The 12,292-nt window shown below is 45.8% G+C and overlaps 1 protein-coding gene and 1 long non-coding RNA gene across 2 annotated transcripts in view; both read left to right on the top strand.

Annotated features, from left to right (window-relative positions):
- The first annotated feature begins 1,037 nt into the window (after positions 1-1,037).
- LOC104913920 lies at positions 1,038-5,886 on the top strand. The gene is made up of 3 exons (XR_795706.3): positions 1,038-1,135; positions 2,484-2,564; positions 5,769-5,886. It is a non-coding gene; the product is annotated as an uncharacterized LOC104913920 (long non-coding RNA).
- Positions 5,887-11,173: 5,287 nt separating this feature from the next.
- Positions 11,174-12,292, top strand: part of LOC100542869 (protein AATF) — an 8,391-nt gene continuing 7,272 nt past the window's right edge. The window contains exon 1 of the mRNA XM_010722147.1: positions 11,174-11,245. Within this exon, the coding sequence (XP_010720449.1) occupies positions 11,174-11,245 (72 nt within the window). The remainder of the gene's footprint in view (positions 11,246-12,292) is intronic.

Consider the following 12,292-nt stretch of genomic DNA (forward strand, 5'->3'; position numbering starts at 1 on the left):
TTTGTAATCTGATGTATACCTTGAAGGCAGGGGAAGATGGGAAGATGTGGACAGGAATGAAATGTTCTCTGGTACTTAAGTGTCACTGGTTTAGAAATTAAAAAAAATAATAAAAAAAAGTCATAAAATGATAACTGCCTACTTTGATGGCATTTTTTGTGGGGTGCATGCCTTGCACCTTCATTCATGGTGTACTTATGTGCTCAGGAGATGCAGGAGTGGGTGAGTTTCGCAGTGCCCAGGGGCAGCTCTGGGCATCAGCTGTGCCAGTGTGGGCAGCACCCATTGCTCTGTGGGTGTTGCTCAGCTGGGACTGACTGTTGTGCTCCAACCCTCCTCCTTCAGCAGAAATACGGGGTAGAAGGAAAGTGTCACTCATCCTGTCTTGTTGGGTGGGCTGGGCTCTCCCATTTCCAGGACTGGTTCTGGTTTGGGTGCTGAGATGTGGGCATCTAGAAGAGATCTGTGCCCCTCTGTTTCAGAGGGTTTGTTTCTGTTCTCTGTGTCACTGTGCAGCTCGTACCCCAGGCACAGCACGCACCATCTGCAATGAGGGGTGATAAACACGCAGCCCTGGTCAAGTATCCCAAAGGCTGTTCACAATGTTCTTTGCTCTCGGGAAGTGAAAAGGACAAAACCTAACCCTCAGGACATGAAAAGAAATAGAAGAACCTGCTTTGAGCATTCCTGCTCTGGCTGTAAAAATTACATTGCTGTTCTGTTCCTCAGAGTGTGAGCACCGAGCAGCGCTTGTGTTCTGTTTTGTGAAGGCATGTGGGGCAGGGATCTCACTGCACATCTTCCAGCATTCCACCCCATCTCAACAGGAGTCGTGTACAGCAGTGAAAGCTCCCGTGTTTTTAGACTCCCAAAAGCCCAACAAACAGTAATGATCCCTGAAATGCAAACTCAGCTCTTCATTCTGCCCCACGGTGAGGGGCAGCTGTCTTCCTTGGGAACTTGTGGCAGCGCATTCCTCAAGTTTTCTTGAGGAAAATTTTCTTGAACCTGTTTGCATTCAGTTGTCTTTATTGTGCTTCTAAAAAGGATTGCTGTCTGTCTTCCAGCTCCTTCGAGAACTGATAGAGCGTAAAACCACTTGGTTGGACCCCAACGATCAAGTTGCCATGGGCAGGTGAGTAGGAAGTTATCTGCAGCATCACCAGCTCCTTCCCAGCCCTGAAATGCAAAACTGCTTGTGAGCTTCCAGTTCTCCCTGCTGGAAGAGTAGCTATGGGAGTGTGTGTGTGGGGAGGGGGAGAAAATTCATTAGGTGAAATTTTGGAAGTGAAATAACTTTTATCCTTGTAAAATACTATCCAAATTTTAGTGCAGTGTGTCAAATGTATTTTGTGTACGTCTGAAATACTATGGAAAGCTATTCACTATAATTTAACACGATATAGACAAAATTACATTTAAGTGGTGATTACATTGTACATTTATCTGACTTTACAATAAAATAGATTACAGTAATTAAGATTATATTAAGATTGCAGTAATTGGATTTTGCTAGATTTTTTTCCCCGATGTTGAGTTTTCGTTGTATAAATCAGGTGAGATGACGCTCATTTTCATAAAAAATATATTTATAACTTGGAGAAGTTTTTCCCTACTGAGAACTTTTTTGACTTGATGGCATTCTGTTTGAGCACTTCGAGCCCTCCCTTCTCAATTCCATTAGGAATCAAGCAGCACTTTCTGAAAATGTTGATTGCTTTTCTTTTTTTTGTAGTTCTGCTTTGTAAGAGGTGGAACGATATGTAGGACTTCCTGCTGGATTTTCTTCCTGCTGGTTTAATAGGCAGAGATGGTGGGAGGAAATACTTGCTTATCATTTCAATATGTTATGCAGAACTGAGGGAGGAAATAAATTCAGAGCATCTCCTGCACTGTGGTGATTCCGTTCATGAGGTTGGCATAACCTGTTTGACCTGAAGTGTCAGTTTAGAACTGGTCAGACCATCTGCTCCATTATGGGCTTTCTACACGGAAAAGAAGTGTCTCTAATAAGCAGTGCTGAAACAAAAGAGGAGTACCTTTTAAAGATTTTTTTTTAACGGATTTTAGCATTTGTATTTGGTAAAGATTCTTTTCATAATCCTAAAGATTCTTGAAAAAAATAATAATCTGTAATCATGAAAGAATAAAAAACAGAGCCAACCCTGTGGCCTCCATGGGTTTCCCTGCAGATGAAGAAATCTCAGTGAGCAGTGATCATCTCATTGGGACCAGCAGGACCAGCTTGGAGCCTGGTGTGGCTGGAATGAGAAGTGCTTCTTGTTTAACTGCTGCGTTCTTGGAGTGACTCAGTAACATGGTCATTTGGGGTTTCATACTTGTTGTCCTGAGGTCCTCATCTCCTTTATTTTTGCAAATGCGGCAATCAGAAGAGCTGGGAAGGGCCTTAGACCTCAGTGTGCCTGATGCTCATTTGCCTTGTGGTTTTAAAAATCATGTAACTGTGTTTTTACATTCCTCAGACAGTGGCTGGCCATCCAGAAGCTACGAAGCAAAATAAAGAAGAAAGTGGACAGAAAAGCCAGTAAAGGAAGGAAAATCCGGTGGGTGACAGCTTCTGCAGGCAGCCTGAAGTTCTGATTTTGCCAAGTAAATTTGGACTACAGTAGGTTGGCTCTGGGATGCACTGGCACACGTGTTCATCCCCTTCAGGGCAAGATACCGTGGCCTGAGACTTCCTCTGGGGAGTCTTAATGTTCTTTGAGCCTAAGGTAAGGGGTTGGTTGGATACAACCTGTGAGTGCTTCCAGATCAGTCTTAGCAAGAATGTTTGTTGGTCTCAGAACACACCTGGCAGGGGTGTACAGATGCCCCTAAGCAATTTGGGTTTGTAATTTCTGGTGAAAGCCAATAAGCACTTCTTGTGCAATATATACTTAGCAGGCTAAAATGTGGAGAGCAGCTTGAGGGGAAGACCTGTAAACAAGCCCAAGTGAGGTAAATGCCTGTTTCCCACTGACAGTTGGAATGTAGTGTCTAAGCTCTATTTTTAAGTCACATCACAGCTTTCTTTAGCTTCAGATTCTGACTCCTCAGTCAGTAATGCGGGTTTCCCATGAAAGAACTGTCCATTCTGCAGGCTAGAGAGGGAAAGCAGCCTGGAGAAGATAGTTGCTTGTTTTATTTTTCCTCTTTGCAGAGCAGATATATTAGTCTCCCTGAGTTTAGCATGACTGCATGATTTGTAGTGAAGGAGGTGTTTGTGGCAGGGAGGCATGCTGAAAAGCTGCACCACATCCTGAAAAATCTGCAACATTAACCATCCTTTTGTGAGTAAACTATAAATCGTGAGTTGAGATGGCATCTGATAGAAAGTCAGTGGAGTCAGTCTGGGTCAGGCCTGGCATAGCAATTTTTAAGATAGATGTCATAAGATAATTTATTAAAAGAGAGAAGAGCTACTTTGTTGGCCTGAAAAGCCTATAATTATTGACTATCAATATTCTTTTCTGTCAGCATCACGCGTAATTGGATATATTCATGATTCAGTCAAAACTACTGACAGCATCACACAACTGAGTCAGACTCGTAAACCTCCAGGAATGATGGGGGATTCTTGTTGTGAGCAATCTGTGTGCTTCAGCATTCCTGAGATGGGCTACCTTGCTAAGTCCATAGCCTCGGATCTTAGGTGCCTCTTTATTTTGTTCTCTAAATAAAAGTTGCACTGACCCCTTGGGAAAAATGTCAGTATTAAGATGGAGGTAAGCTCCAGCATCTTGTTCAGAATAGTCCAATAGAGCCCAAATAGGTGTTTTTACATGGATGGTTCTTCCACTAAAAGACTGTGTCTCCCTAACCACATTGCTTCTGACCACATTGCTTAGCAGATATTCTCTCTTCCCCCGCTTCTCCCTTAGATTGAGATAGTGGTTCTTAGATTTCTTTTCATAGAGGACTTGGAGATCCTGGGAAGCAAAGTATCACACGCTACATTTCATCCATCTCTGTAATTCTTGCTTTTTTAGCAATCTTTTTCCAAACCTTCAATGTTAGAGCATGTCCAAGTGAAATGTGCTAGTTCACTGTGTGGTCTGAGCATCTCCAAGTGCTTTCAGAAGCATTTGACCTTGTCAAATTGTCCATGAGGACCTGTCCCCTTCGTATGTGGGGAGATTAAGGCACCAAAGGGAGAAGCAAGCCATTCCAAAAAGGGTGAGCTTAGGAAAGCTGGTGCCCAGCCCTGTGCTGTCCTGCTCAGACGTTCCTTTGGTAGCTGTGGAGGAGCAGTGTGTGCACACCTTTGTTCTTGTCAGTCATGTCTGGTCCTTGGCTGCTGCAGCATGGGATGTGGTCCCGTGGATGGAGTTAGATAGCTTGTGTCTGCTAGACCAGGCTTGCCAAAGTCCTGGTTATGAATACACGGCAATAATTAGTTCTGAGCAAACAAATTCGTGTCAGAGAATTTATCAGAATTGCTCAGTCCCAACAGCACTGTGCAGCCTGTAAGCTTTGAACTGTGGGAATCAATCAGTTGTTGATGTGAGCGAGCTGTTTCACAGTTCAGCCTGTTGACCCGCTGTCTGTTGCAGCACTGGCACGTGGTGCTGTGTCTGTTCCCCAATTTGATCATACCGTGTTAGATCAGCACTGCTCCTTCCATTCCCAGAGAGGCCCTTGTGTAGGGGTGAGCATGTGCTGTGCCTGAAGAGCCATTCTGAAATATTCTTGTAAGTTAAAAAATCCCCTCAAGGGAATGTTCCTGCATAAGCAAACAAAAGGGAGTGCAGAGGTGACAGAGAGAAAAGGTGATTCTGGGCAAATGCTTGTGAATCCTTTTGCCTGCTATTTGTCAAGCTCTAAAAATAGCAGCAACTTGGATAAAACATTTCTGAGCTGGGAAGGTGGTGTGGTAGTGTACATCAGAAGCTGCTGGTTTGGAATCTCCTGCACTTACACACGAGGGTTTGAAGGCACATTCTCGTTCTGTTAAATTGTGTATGTCAGGTTCTTGAGCGTAAGTCATGAACAGCTACTGCCAGGTCCCAGCCCAGGACAGAAAGCAGGAGGGGATTCCTGTATCTGTAGGTGCACTGCAGCTGGCAGAAGTATTTTGGTGGGTCAGAAGCTGAGACAGATGTAGAGCTGCATTGCCTTGGGCATGTCCCTTCTGTTCTTTGGGTAGGTCTTTTTCCTGCCTTCTTCTTTGCCTCTTTTTACATCCTGCGCTTCAGAGTTATTTGAGCTAAAAGTTTCCAGCTATGGGTATTGCTTGGGGAGAAGGATTTTGATATCCTTTAGGTCCCATGCTACCAAAGAGCGTGGAAAACATGATAGCAGATGGATGCTTGAGAATATCTGATGCTCTGGTGCTTCTGCTGCCTGCAGAGGTCTCTGGGCACAAACTCCAGAAGGCGATTAAGACGCCAGCTGAAGAGCAGGCTGAAAACAGGAGTTCTTGTTTCTCTGTCCGCCTTTTCAGGGCTGTCTGTCTGGGAGTCTGATTAGGTACTCACACACAATTAATGGATGCTGTATGTCCTCATTCTAGCTGTGTTGAAAAAAGGATTTGCTTGCTAGTCATCCATTCAGTTCATTGTATCATCTGATTATTCTTCTGTCCATGTTATAAGAAAGGAGGAGGAGGGAAAGGTGGGAGAATTGCCAACTGTTAGTAGTAACTCATTAGATATCAGCCACCAGGAGAACCAGCGCTTCCTTTGCAGGGGCTGATATGTTTCTATTCAAACGGCAACTTTTCATTAGTAGTTACTAATGTGCTGCCTGCTTATTCCTGCCCTATTTAGGTATCATGTCCATAGCAAGCTGGTGAGCTTCATGGCACCTATTGACCACTGTACGATGAATGATGATGCCAGGTGAGTAATAGATTAATTATGTTTCTCAAATGGCTTCATGACAGCATGATATTGACCTGTTCTTCAGTCTGTCGCCCTCTCCATTTCTTCTTATCAGTTAACCATTTGTCACTGGCATCATAGCCTGGGTGTCTTGGTCACATCTGTCCATGCAGTCTGCCTGAGCTTTCACGCTGTAATTACTGTGACACCAAACAAGAAATTTTCATAAATCTCAGTACCTACATTTTTACTCCTGCTTTCAAATTACATGGATTTTGAAATCTTTTAGTTTTGTGGAATTATTCTAGAAATTGTCAACTAAGTCATCTAACGTCTACGGGTACGATTGAAAATTACAAAGAATTTATCTTTTGACAGAAGTGGCAACTATCTTAAATTCTGTTCAGTGTGCATTTGTTCAGGTAGCAGCTGGGATAGTTGTGTCAAGATTCAGACAAGTCCTAAATGTTGCTTGTGTTTATCGCTATTTAAAGAGTGAAATGTTTTATTAGAAGACTGTACTGTTCTGATTTGCTGATTACTAAAGAGGGTACAAGTTAAGTTTGTACATAGCTGCTAGACAGTTCCATGTATATATGCATAGTTCTTATGCGTAATTATGATTTTTTTTAACTAAATCTTGAGGTGAGCTTCTGTGGGAGGGAGCTGCTGTAATCTTTACAATGAATGGCTGTAGGAGGCTCGAGCGATGCCCTTCCCTGAGGTGTGGAACATGTCTGTGCTTTGTGAGAGTAAAATGTCATTTGTCACTTTGGGAAATGGAAACCGAATACCTGATGCTCTTAGACTGTTGCCTTGTGGGATATTTCACAGACTTCTAGATGAGAACTGTTCAGAATGCTGGCACTAAGACATTTTCTGTGCATAGTTAGACCTGTGCTGTTTTGTCCTAAAGAGTTTAGGATGTTTGTCTTTACTTGCATACAGTACCTATTGCACTGCCCTGCAGGTTGGGCAGGCATGCAGATGCTGCCCTGTCCCCACAGTGAGGGAAAGCTCAGCTTGTGTGATGTGTGTGAAGGGGGAGGTGGGGAAAAAAAAAGAAAAACCGATCCTAATAATCCAAAGGTTATCACAGTGTGTTTGCTGTCCCCAGAGGTGACATTGCTTCCTCCTTCGCAGTCTGCTGCACTCACTTGTGTTCCAAAAGTTGTGCAGAAAACACATTCTGCAAGCCAAGTGCATGCAAATGGAAGTGCACCAAGCAGCTGGACTGTCATTTGGCTCAATGGGCTTCTTGGGCCTCACTGCACGTCGTCTGGCTGCCATCTTCATAACCCTGTTTCCCCTTACCCCTCAGCAGGCACCTGCAGCCCGCCTGGGCGTCCGGCTGGCCCTCAGGAGCTATTAGAGCTAATGGTGCTAATGTGCGGTGCTGTGTCAATGCAGTCATCGTTGTGGTAGGGACAGAGTCTTTGAGAGCATCTCCTGGGGGTTTTCTGCACTTGGAGGGGTTATTACATGGCTTGCACGTTTTACGGGTTCTTTGGTGGCAGCAGTGTGGCAGCAGCTGCTGCTGCTTATTGTCTGACTGCGGGAACTTATTCCTTACATTAAGTTTATTAGTCGCTTTGGAGGCCGCCACACTTTCTGTTAATGGCATTTTAGTCACTTATCTCTTGGTGCTGCTTCAGCTGTCTAGAACGGAGCACATCAGTTGATGTGTTTGCACACCAGCAAGTGGGCCTGAGGGCCGCATTGCGTGTGCAGCTGTGTCCAATTCTGCTGATTGGGCTTTCAAGCAAACCCTGGGTAGGACGGGGCAGCACAGGCATCAGGCTGGGCAGTTCTGCTCTCAGTTCTGCTCATGGCCCCGTGGGTCGCCTTGGATGGTTGGCTCAGTGTGCTTCTGTGGCTGTGAACTGGGGATGCCTGGAGGTCTGCAGTGAGGAGGTGTAAAAAACAGTGGTTTAGTAATAGTATTATTATCACTTCCTCGTTAGTAAGCACAGCAAAGCTTTTGTTTCAGATGAGACAGAGCACCATACTTCTCTAACAGCACACAGCCACACTGGACAAGAGGAATTCCACATGTGCTTTAAACTGCAGGTGAATTAATAAGGAGCCAAGCCTGTATACATGAGAGGGAAGCAGCAATGATAACACCTTTCTTCTGTGACAGAAGAAGGTAATTTTATTGTTTCCACGTGTGAATTACTATACTGAAAATGCAGTGTACACTTGACAGTGATGTGACTGTGCTCTGAGCTGTTTTTTTTTCTTGCTCAGGCACTTAAAAGACATAACCCCAAAGTAAACACACATTGGAACAACAGAGTGCTCTGTGAGAAATGTAAAAATATCAGTGAGCTGTACGTTAAAAAGAGTAGCAATAGAGCTGGCTGAACATTCCTCCTTAAGTTCTACCAGTGGCCACGCTGTCAGGTAGACACCTGGAAGTAAATACAGATGTGCAGATGCGAATGGGCAGAGTGGTGTTCAGGCTCTGGTTCTCCTGGGGCTGTGCCAAGTCCTCACACCCCAGGTACAGCAGCCCCTTCACCGCCGGGGCAAAAGCAGAAGGGAGTCGTCTGTGACTCTGCAGCACTGTATTCCCCACTCACTGTGTGTATATTTACATGGTTAACTCAACCTAGGGATAAATCTCAGGCCTCCTGTACGTTTCAGCCATCTTACACTACTCTGGCTGTGCAAAGAAGGACGTAGCTTCTTGGCACAACGTAAAATTCTACCAGGTGATGCTGGGGCTCGCCTGAAGGCTCCTGTGTGGTGTTGGTGTGGCTGTGGGCAGCCGGGACTCTCGGAGGTCTGGCACATCAAGTTTAACACTGGCTGGGGAAACAAAGAGCAAACGTGTGAGGAGAAACAACCTGTGCACTGCGTGGGGAAGGGGATGGATGGTCACTCCAGAATTGTTTTACGGCCTGAATTTGAAAAAAGAAACATACAAGTATAATGCTGCCTTTGTCAACATCACTGCCACGTTCTTTCTTATTCTTGCTGCTGGTTGGAATAATAGCATTCGTGCAGGCAATTAATCTTCCACTTGCCAGTTTTTCCTGCACCCTACGCATGGGCATGGCTGTTTAACCTTGTGCTCACATATATTATGTTGTAATGTGTGGGACACTGGTGGCCTCGAGCTCTCCTCTGTTTTAACCCCTCTCTGGTAGTATTTTAAAACATACACTGGAAAGTGATTTTTATGGTTATCTTGGGGTATATGTTTATAGACTTAAATACATTTATAGTACTCTTGGGCCAAGGTTCTCCTAATCGGTCCAAGGTCATTGCTATGTAAATGGGCTGCCCTGTGACAAGGAAGCTGAAGGCAAAAGCTTGAATGTGAGTGCCCTGCAGTGGTGGATTGGAGGAGAGTAGTGGGCTGAGGAAGGAACTACCCAGGAATAGGTCGGGGTTGATCTCTGTCAGTTTGTGATTCTTCTGAGCTTGAGAATGGCATCGTGTGGGTGTCACCTCTTGGGCTTCCCTTGAAATGTGCTTTTCCTGTCTTCTCAACCTGGGGTTCATCCTTTGACACCAGCAGGTACAACAGAGCTGGCGAGCTGCCCATCTTCTCTATTTTATACCCTGGGAAAAGAGGCACAGGAAATGACAGACCGAGCCTCGAGGTTCCCAGTAAAGGTGTGTAGGTCCGGAGCCAAGTGAGTGCATTTTCATATCTGCAGGAGTGGATCCTCCACCCAGTCTCGTTGTGGTGACGTCGGGTAAGGTCTGTGCTCCTGGGAGGATGAGAGTGGATTCTGGTGGTGTTACATCTCTCTGTCAGCTTTGATATATAGACCTTCAGCTCTCTGCGCTGTACGTGTGTGTGTGCAACAGAGACTAAACGTGGACATTTTGGAAGGAGGTCCAGTATCAAATTACTGCTGTGTTTGAGGAACATCCTCATCGTTTCATCCCTCTGGAGGATGGGGAACTTGTGAAAGAGGCATTCTTTAAGGACACAGATGTTTGGCCCGCACGCCTTTATCTCCCGAGACGACTCAGGTTATTCTGACAGGTAAAACAAGATTGTGCAAATATGCAACAGTGATCTAATCAGCTGGAACAACAGCAATATTTTAACTGGCGCTACCTTTTAACAGCATCATTAAGGGCTCTCATTACTCTTTTATTAGAGGCTCACTCTATTTCTTATCAGATTACAGAATGAACATAACTCATGGCACTGATTTGATCTCTTGTTAAAGAGGATTACAGCTTTGCATTAACTTGGATTGACACGGTTTATAATTTGCTGTTGATACACATGCTGGTGGTGTCACATGTTTGACCCCCCTCCCCACAGCACCGCTGAGGAAAAGGACACCCATACATCATCATTAAAGATGGCACCGGTGCAGGAACAGGAGGCGAGGGGAGGCCTTTCTGCAGTAGAGGCAGGCAGGACAAAAGAGATGCATTCTCAGTGCAAGCTGAAGTTCAGTGCTGGCTGAAGGTTGCGGGGTGAAGGGCAGTTTTGGGATGGGTCCTTTCTCACCTCAGTTAGCCCACAGGTTGCTGCTTTTGGGCAGAATCGATCGTACACCAGGACAGCTCTTTGCCTGGCAGAAGTCGTATGGTCATCGTGTCCTTGCTTGTAGGAGCTGTGGGGGCTTCAGCTTCTGGCTGTGTGCCCTGCTTGGTACGAGGGCAGCTGGCCTGCTCTGCTTTTGGCTGCTTTAGTGCAAGCAGGCTGTGCCTGCTGGGGAGCAGAGTGAAGGCACAGCTTATCCTGCCACAAGCGAGCTGTGGATTAGAGCTTTTCCCTTGGATTCAGCCAGGATGTTGTGTGCATTCCCAGGCAGCTTTCTCACTTCTGGACTTAGTGCTGTTGCTCTGTCGCAGCGTGCCTTACAGCAAGCAGAAGGGGGTACGTCGTAGGAAATCCCGGTATTAAAAGATTAATTTACTTATGTGACATAAGATTTTAACGTAAGAAAAGTATAATAAAAAAAGTTGGTGAGATATCAGCCTTTAACGTAGCTCACTTTGTGCTGTGGGTATTAAAACACCATGAGACGAGATTAATGGGGGAATTTGAGTGCTGAGATTGTCAATCCAGCACCGTTCATCACGACAGAAGTCCCTGCCAGCAAGCAGAGCACTTCTCCCAGGAACAACTGCAGCTCCTGTGCTGCCTGGCACAAACACTGGCAGCTGCCAATGAGAAGAATCCTTCCAAGTTTGTCCAGGCACAGCCTGGAAGAACATCAGTCCAGGTTTGCACCTGCTTTGTTCTGTGAAACAAAGGGAGGAGCGCTGGCATCGAGGGCCGTCCTACAGCGTGACATTTGGGGCATCATTTGTTTGGTGGGTTTTTGCCCCATAACCTTTGGCTCAGCCTTAAAAGTCGACTCGTGTCGATGGCGTTATGTGCCTCAGGTGGCCTTAGGGTGCAGCGCTTGGAAGGGCTGCTGTTTGAGGAAGGAGTTGTTGTACGTTTCGAGGCTGGCAGTAGTGAGGTGGTATCCGTGACCACAGCTTGTGCCAATGGGCTGAAATCATCGTATCCCAGTGTCTGATGTTTGACATCCCTGGTAAGAAGACAGACGCCTCTGTTATGGAAATTTCCTGTTTAAAGGGAAAAAAAAATAACCTGTTAAGAGCTGCGGGATGATTTGTCGTCCTTCCTTTGTGAGACAATTTGTCTTCTCCTGCATCAAATCTGTTATAAAACAGTCAAGCTGTGAAAGAGGGAAATCATCCTAGGAATATGGGATGTTAAGGTACACAAAGAATGGTCCCTCCGTGTGGGGTACGCACAGCGTTACGGTGTCTGCTCTGCTCAAATACCCATCTTAAGCAGGGACTGAGAAGGCAACATTTTATGAATTTCATGGGGAAATTAAAGCTGCTAGGAAACGTGGCGGCAGAGCGTGCTGGAGCTTTCTGAACCTTTCTGTCTTTTGCTGCTTCTCCTGCCACTTCTGCATCTTTTATATGTCGTGTTGTAAAAGCTCACATGAAACTGCGAATGCTGTTGGGACTGAAATCAGGATGAGAAAGCTTCCTCTGCTGCAGTTGCTGATTCTGTCACGTGTGAGGCTGGTGAAGAGGCAAGTGGCCGTGTGCTGGCTTCAAGGGAGGCTGGTCAGCAGCGGTGATGGGCGACCAATGTGAAGCCTGGGAGGTTCCATGAGAAGCAGCCTGGCTGTCCACCTGTCATTTCCCACTCCCCGGCCTCACAGAGTGTGCAGGGTCCCTTTGTTTAGGGCAGGAACCAGCTTCCTGAAATATTATAAATCTCGTGCCTGGTCTCATGAGACAAACCAGAGGTCACATGTCACCGCTCATAATTTAAAGCCATGGGGCTAAAAGCATTTGCACGGACTTGAAGGACCCGATCCTGACCTGCCTGAACGAGAGGGAATAGCAGCAGACCTTTCTGAATCTCCTTCAAGCACTGGGCACGGCGATGAGAGCCGTCTGCTGTGTAATTTATAGCTGGAGTTGTGGCTCTGGTGTTGGGTGCTGGGAAGTGA

Source organism: Meleagris gallopavo, chromosome 21, assembly GCF_000146605.3.
Source record: "Meleagris gallopavo isolate NT-WF06-2002-E0010 breed Aviagen turkey brand Nicholas breeding stock chromosome 21, Turkey_5.1, whole genome shotgun sequence".
In the NCBI taxonomy this organism is placed as follows: Eukaryota; Metazoa; Chordata; class Aves; order Galliformes; family Phasianidae; genus Meleagris; species Meleagris gallopavo.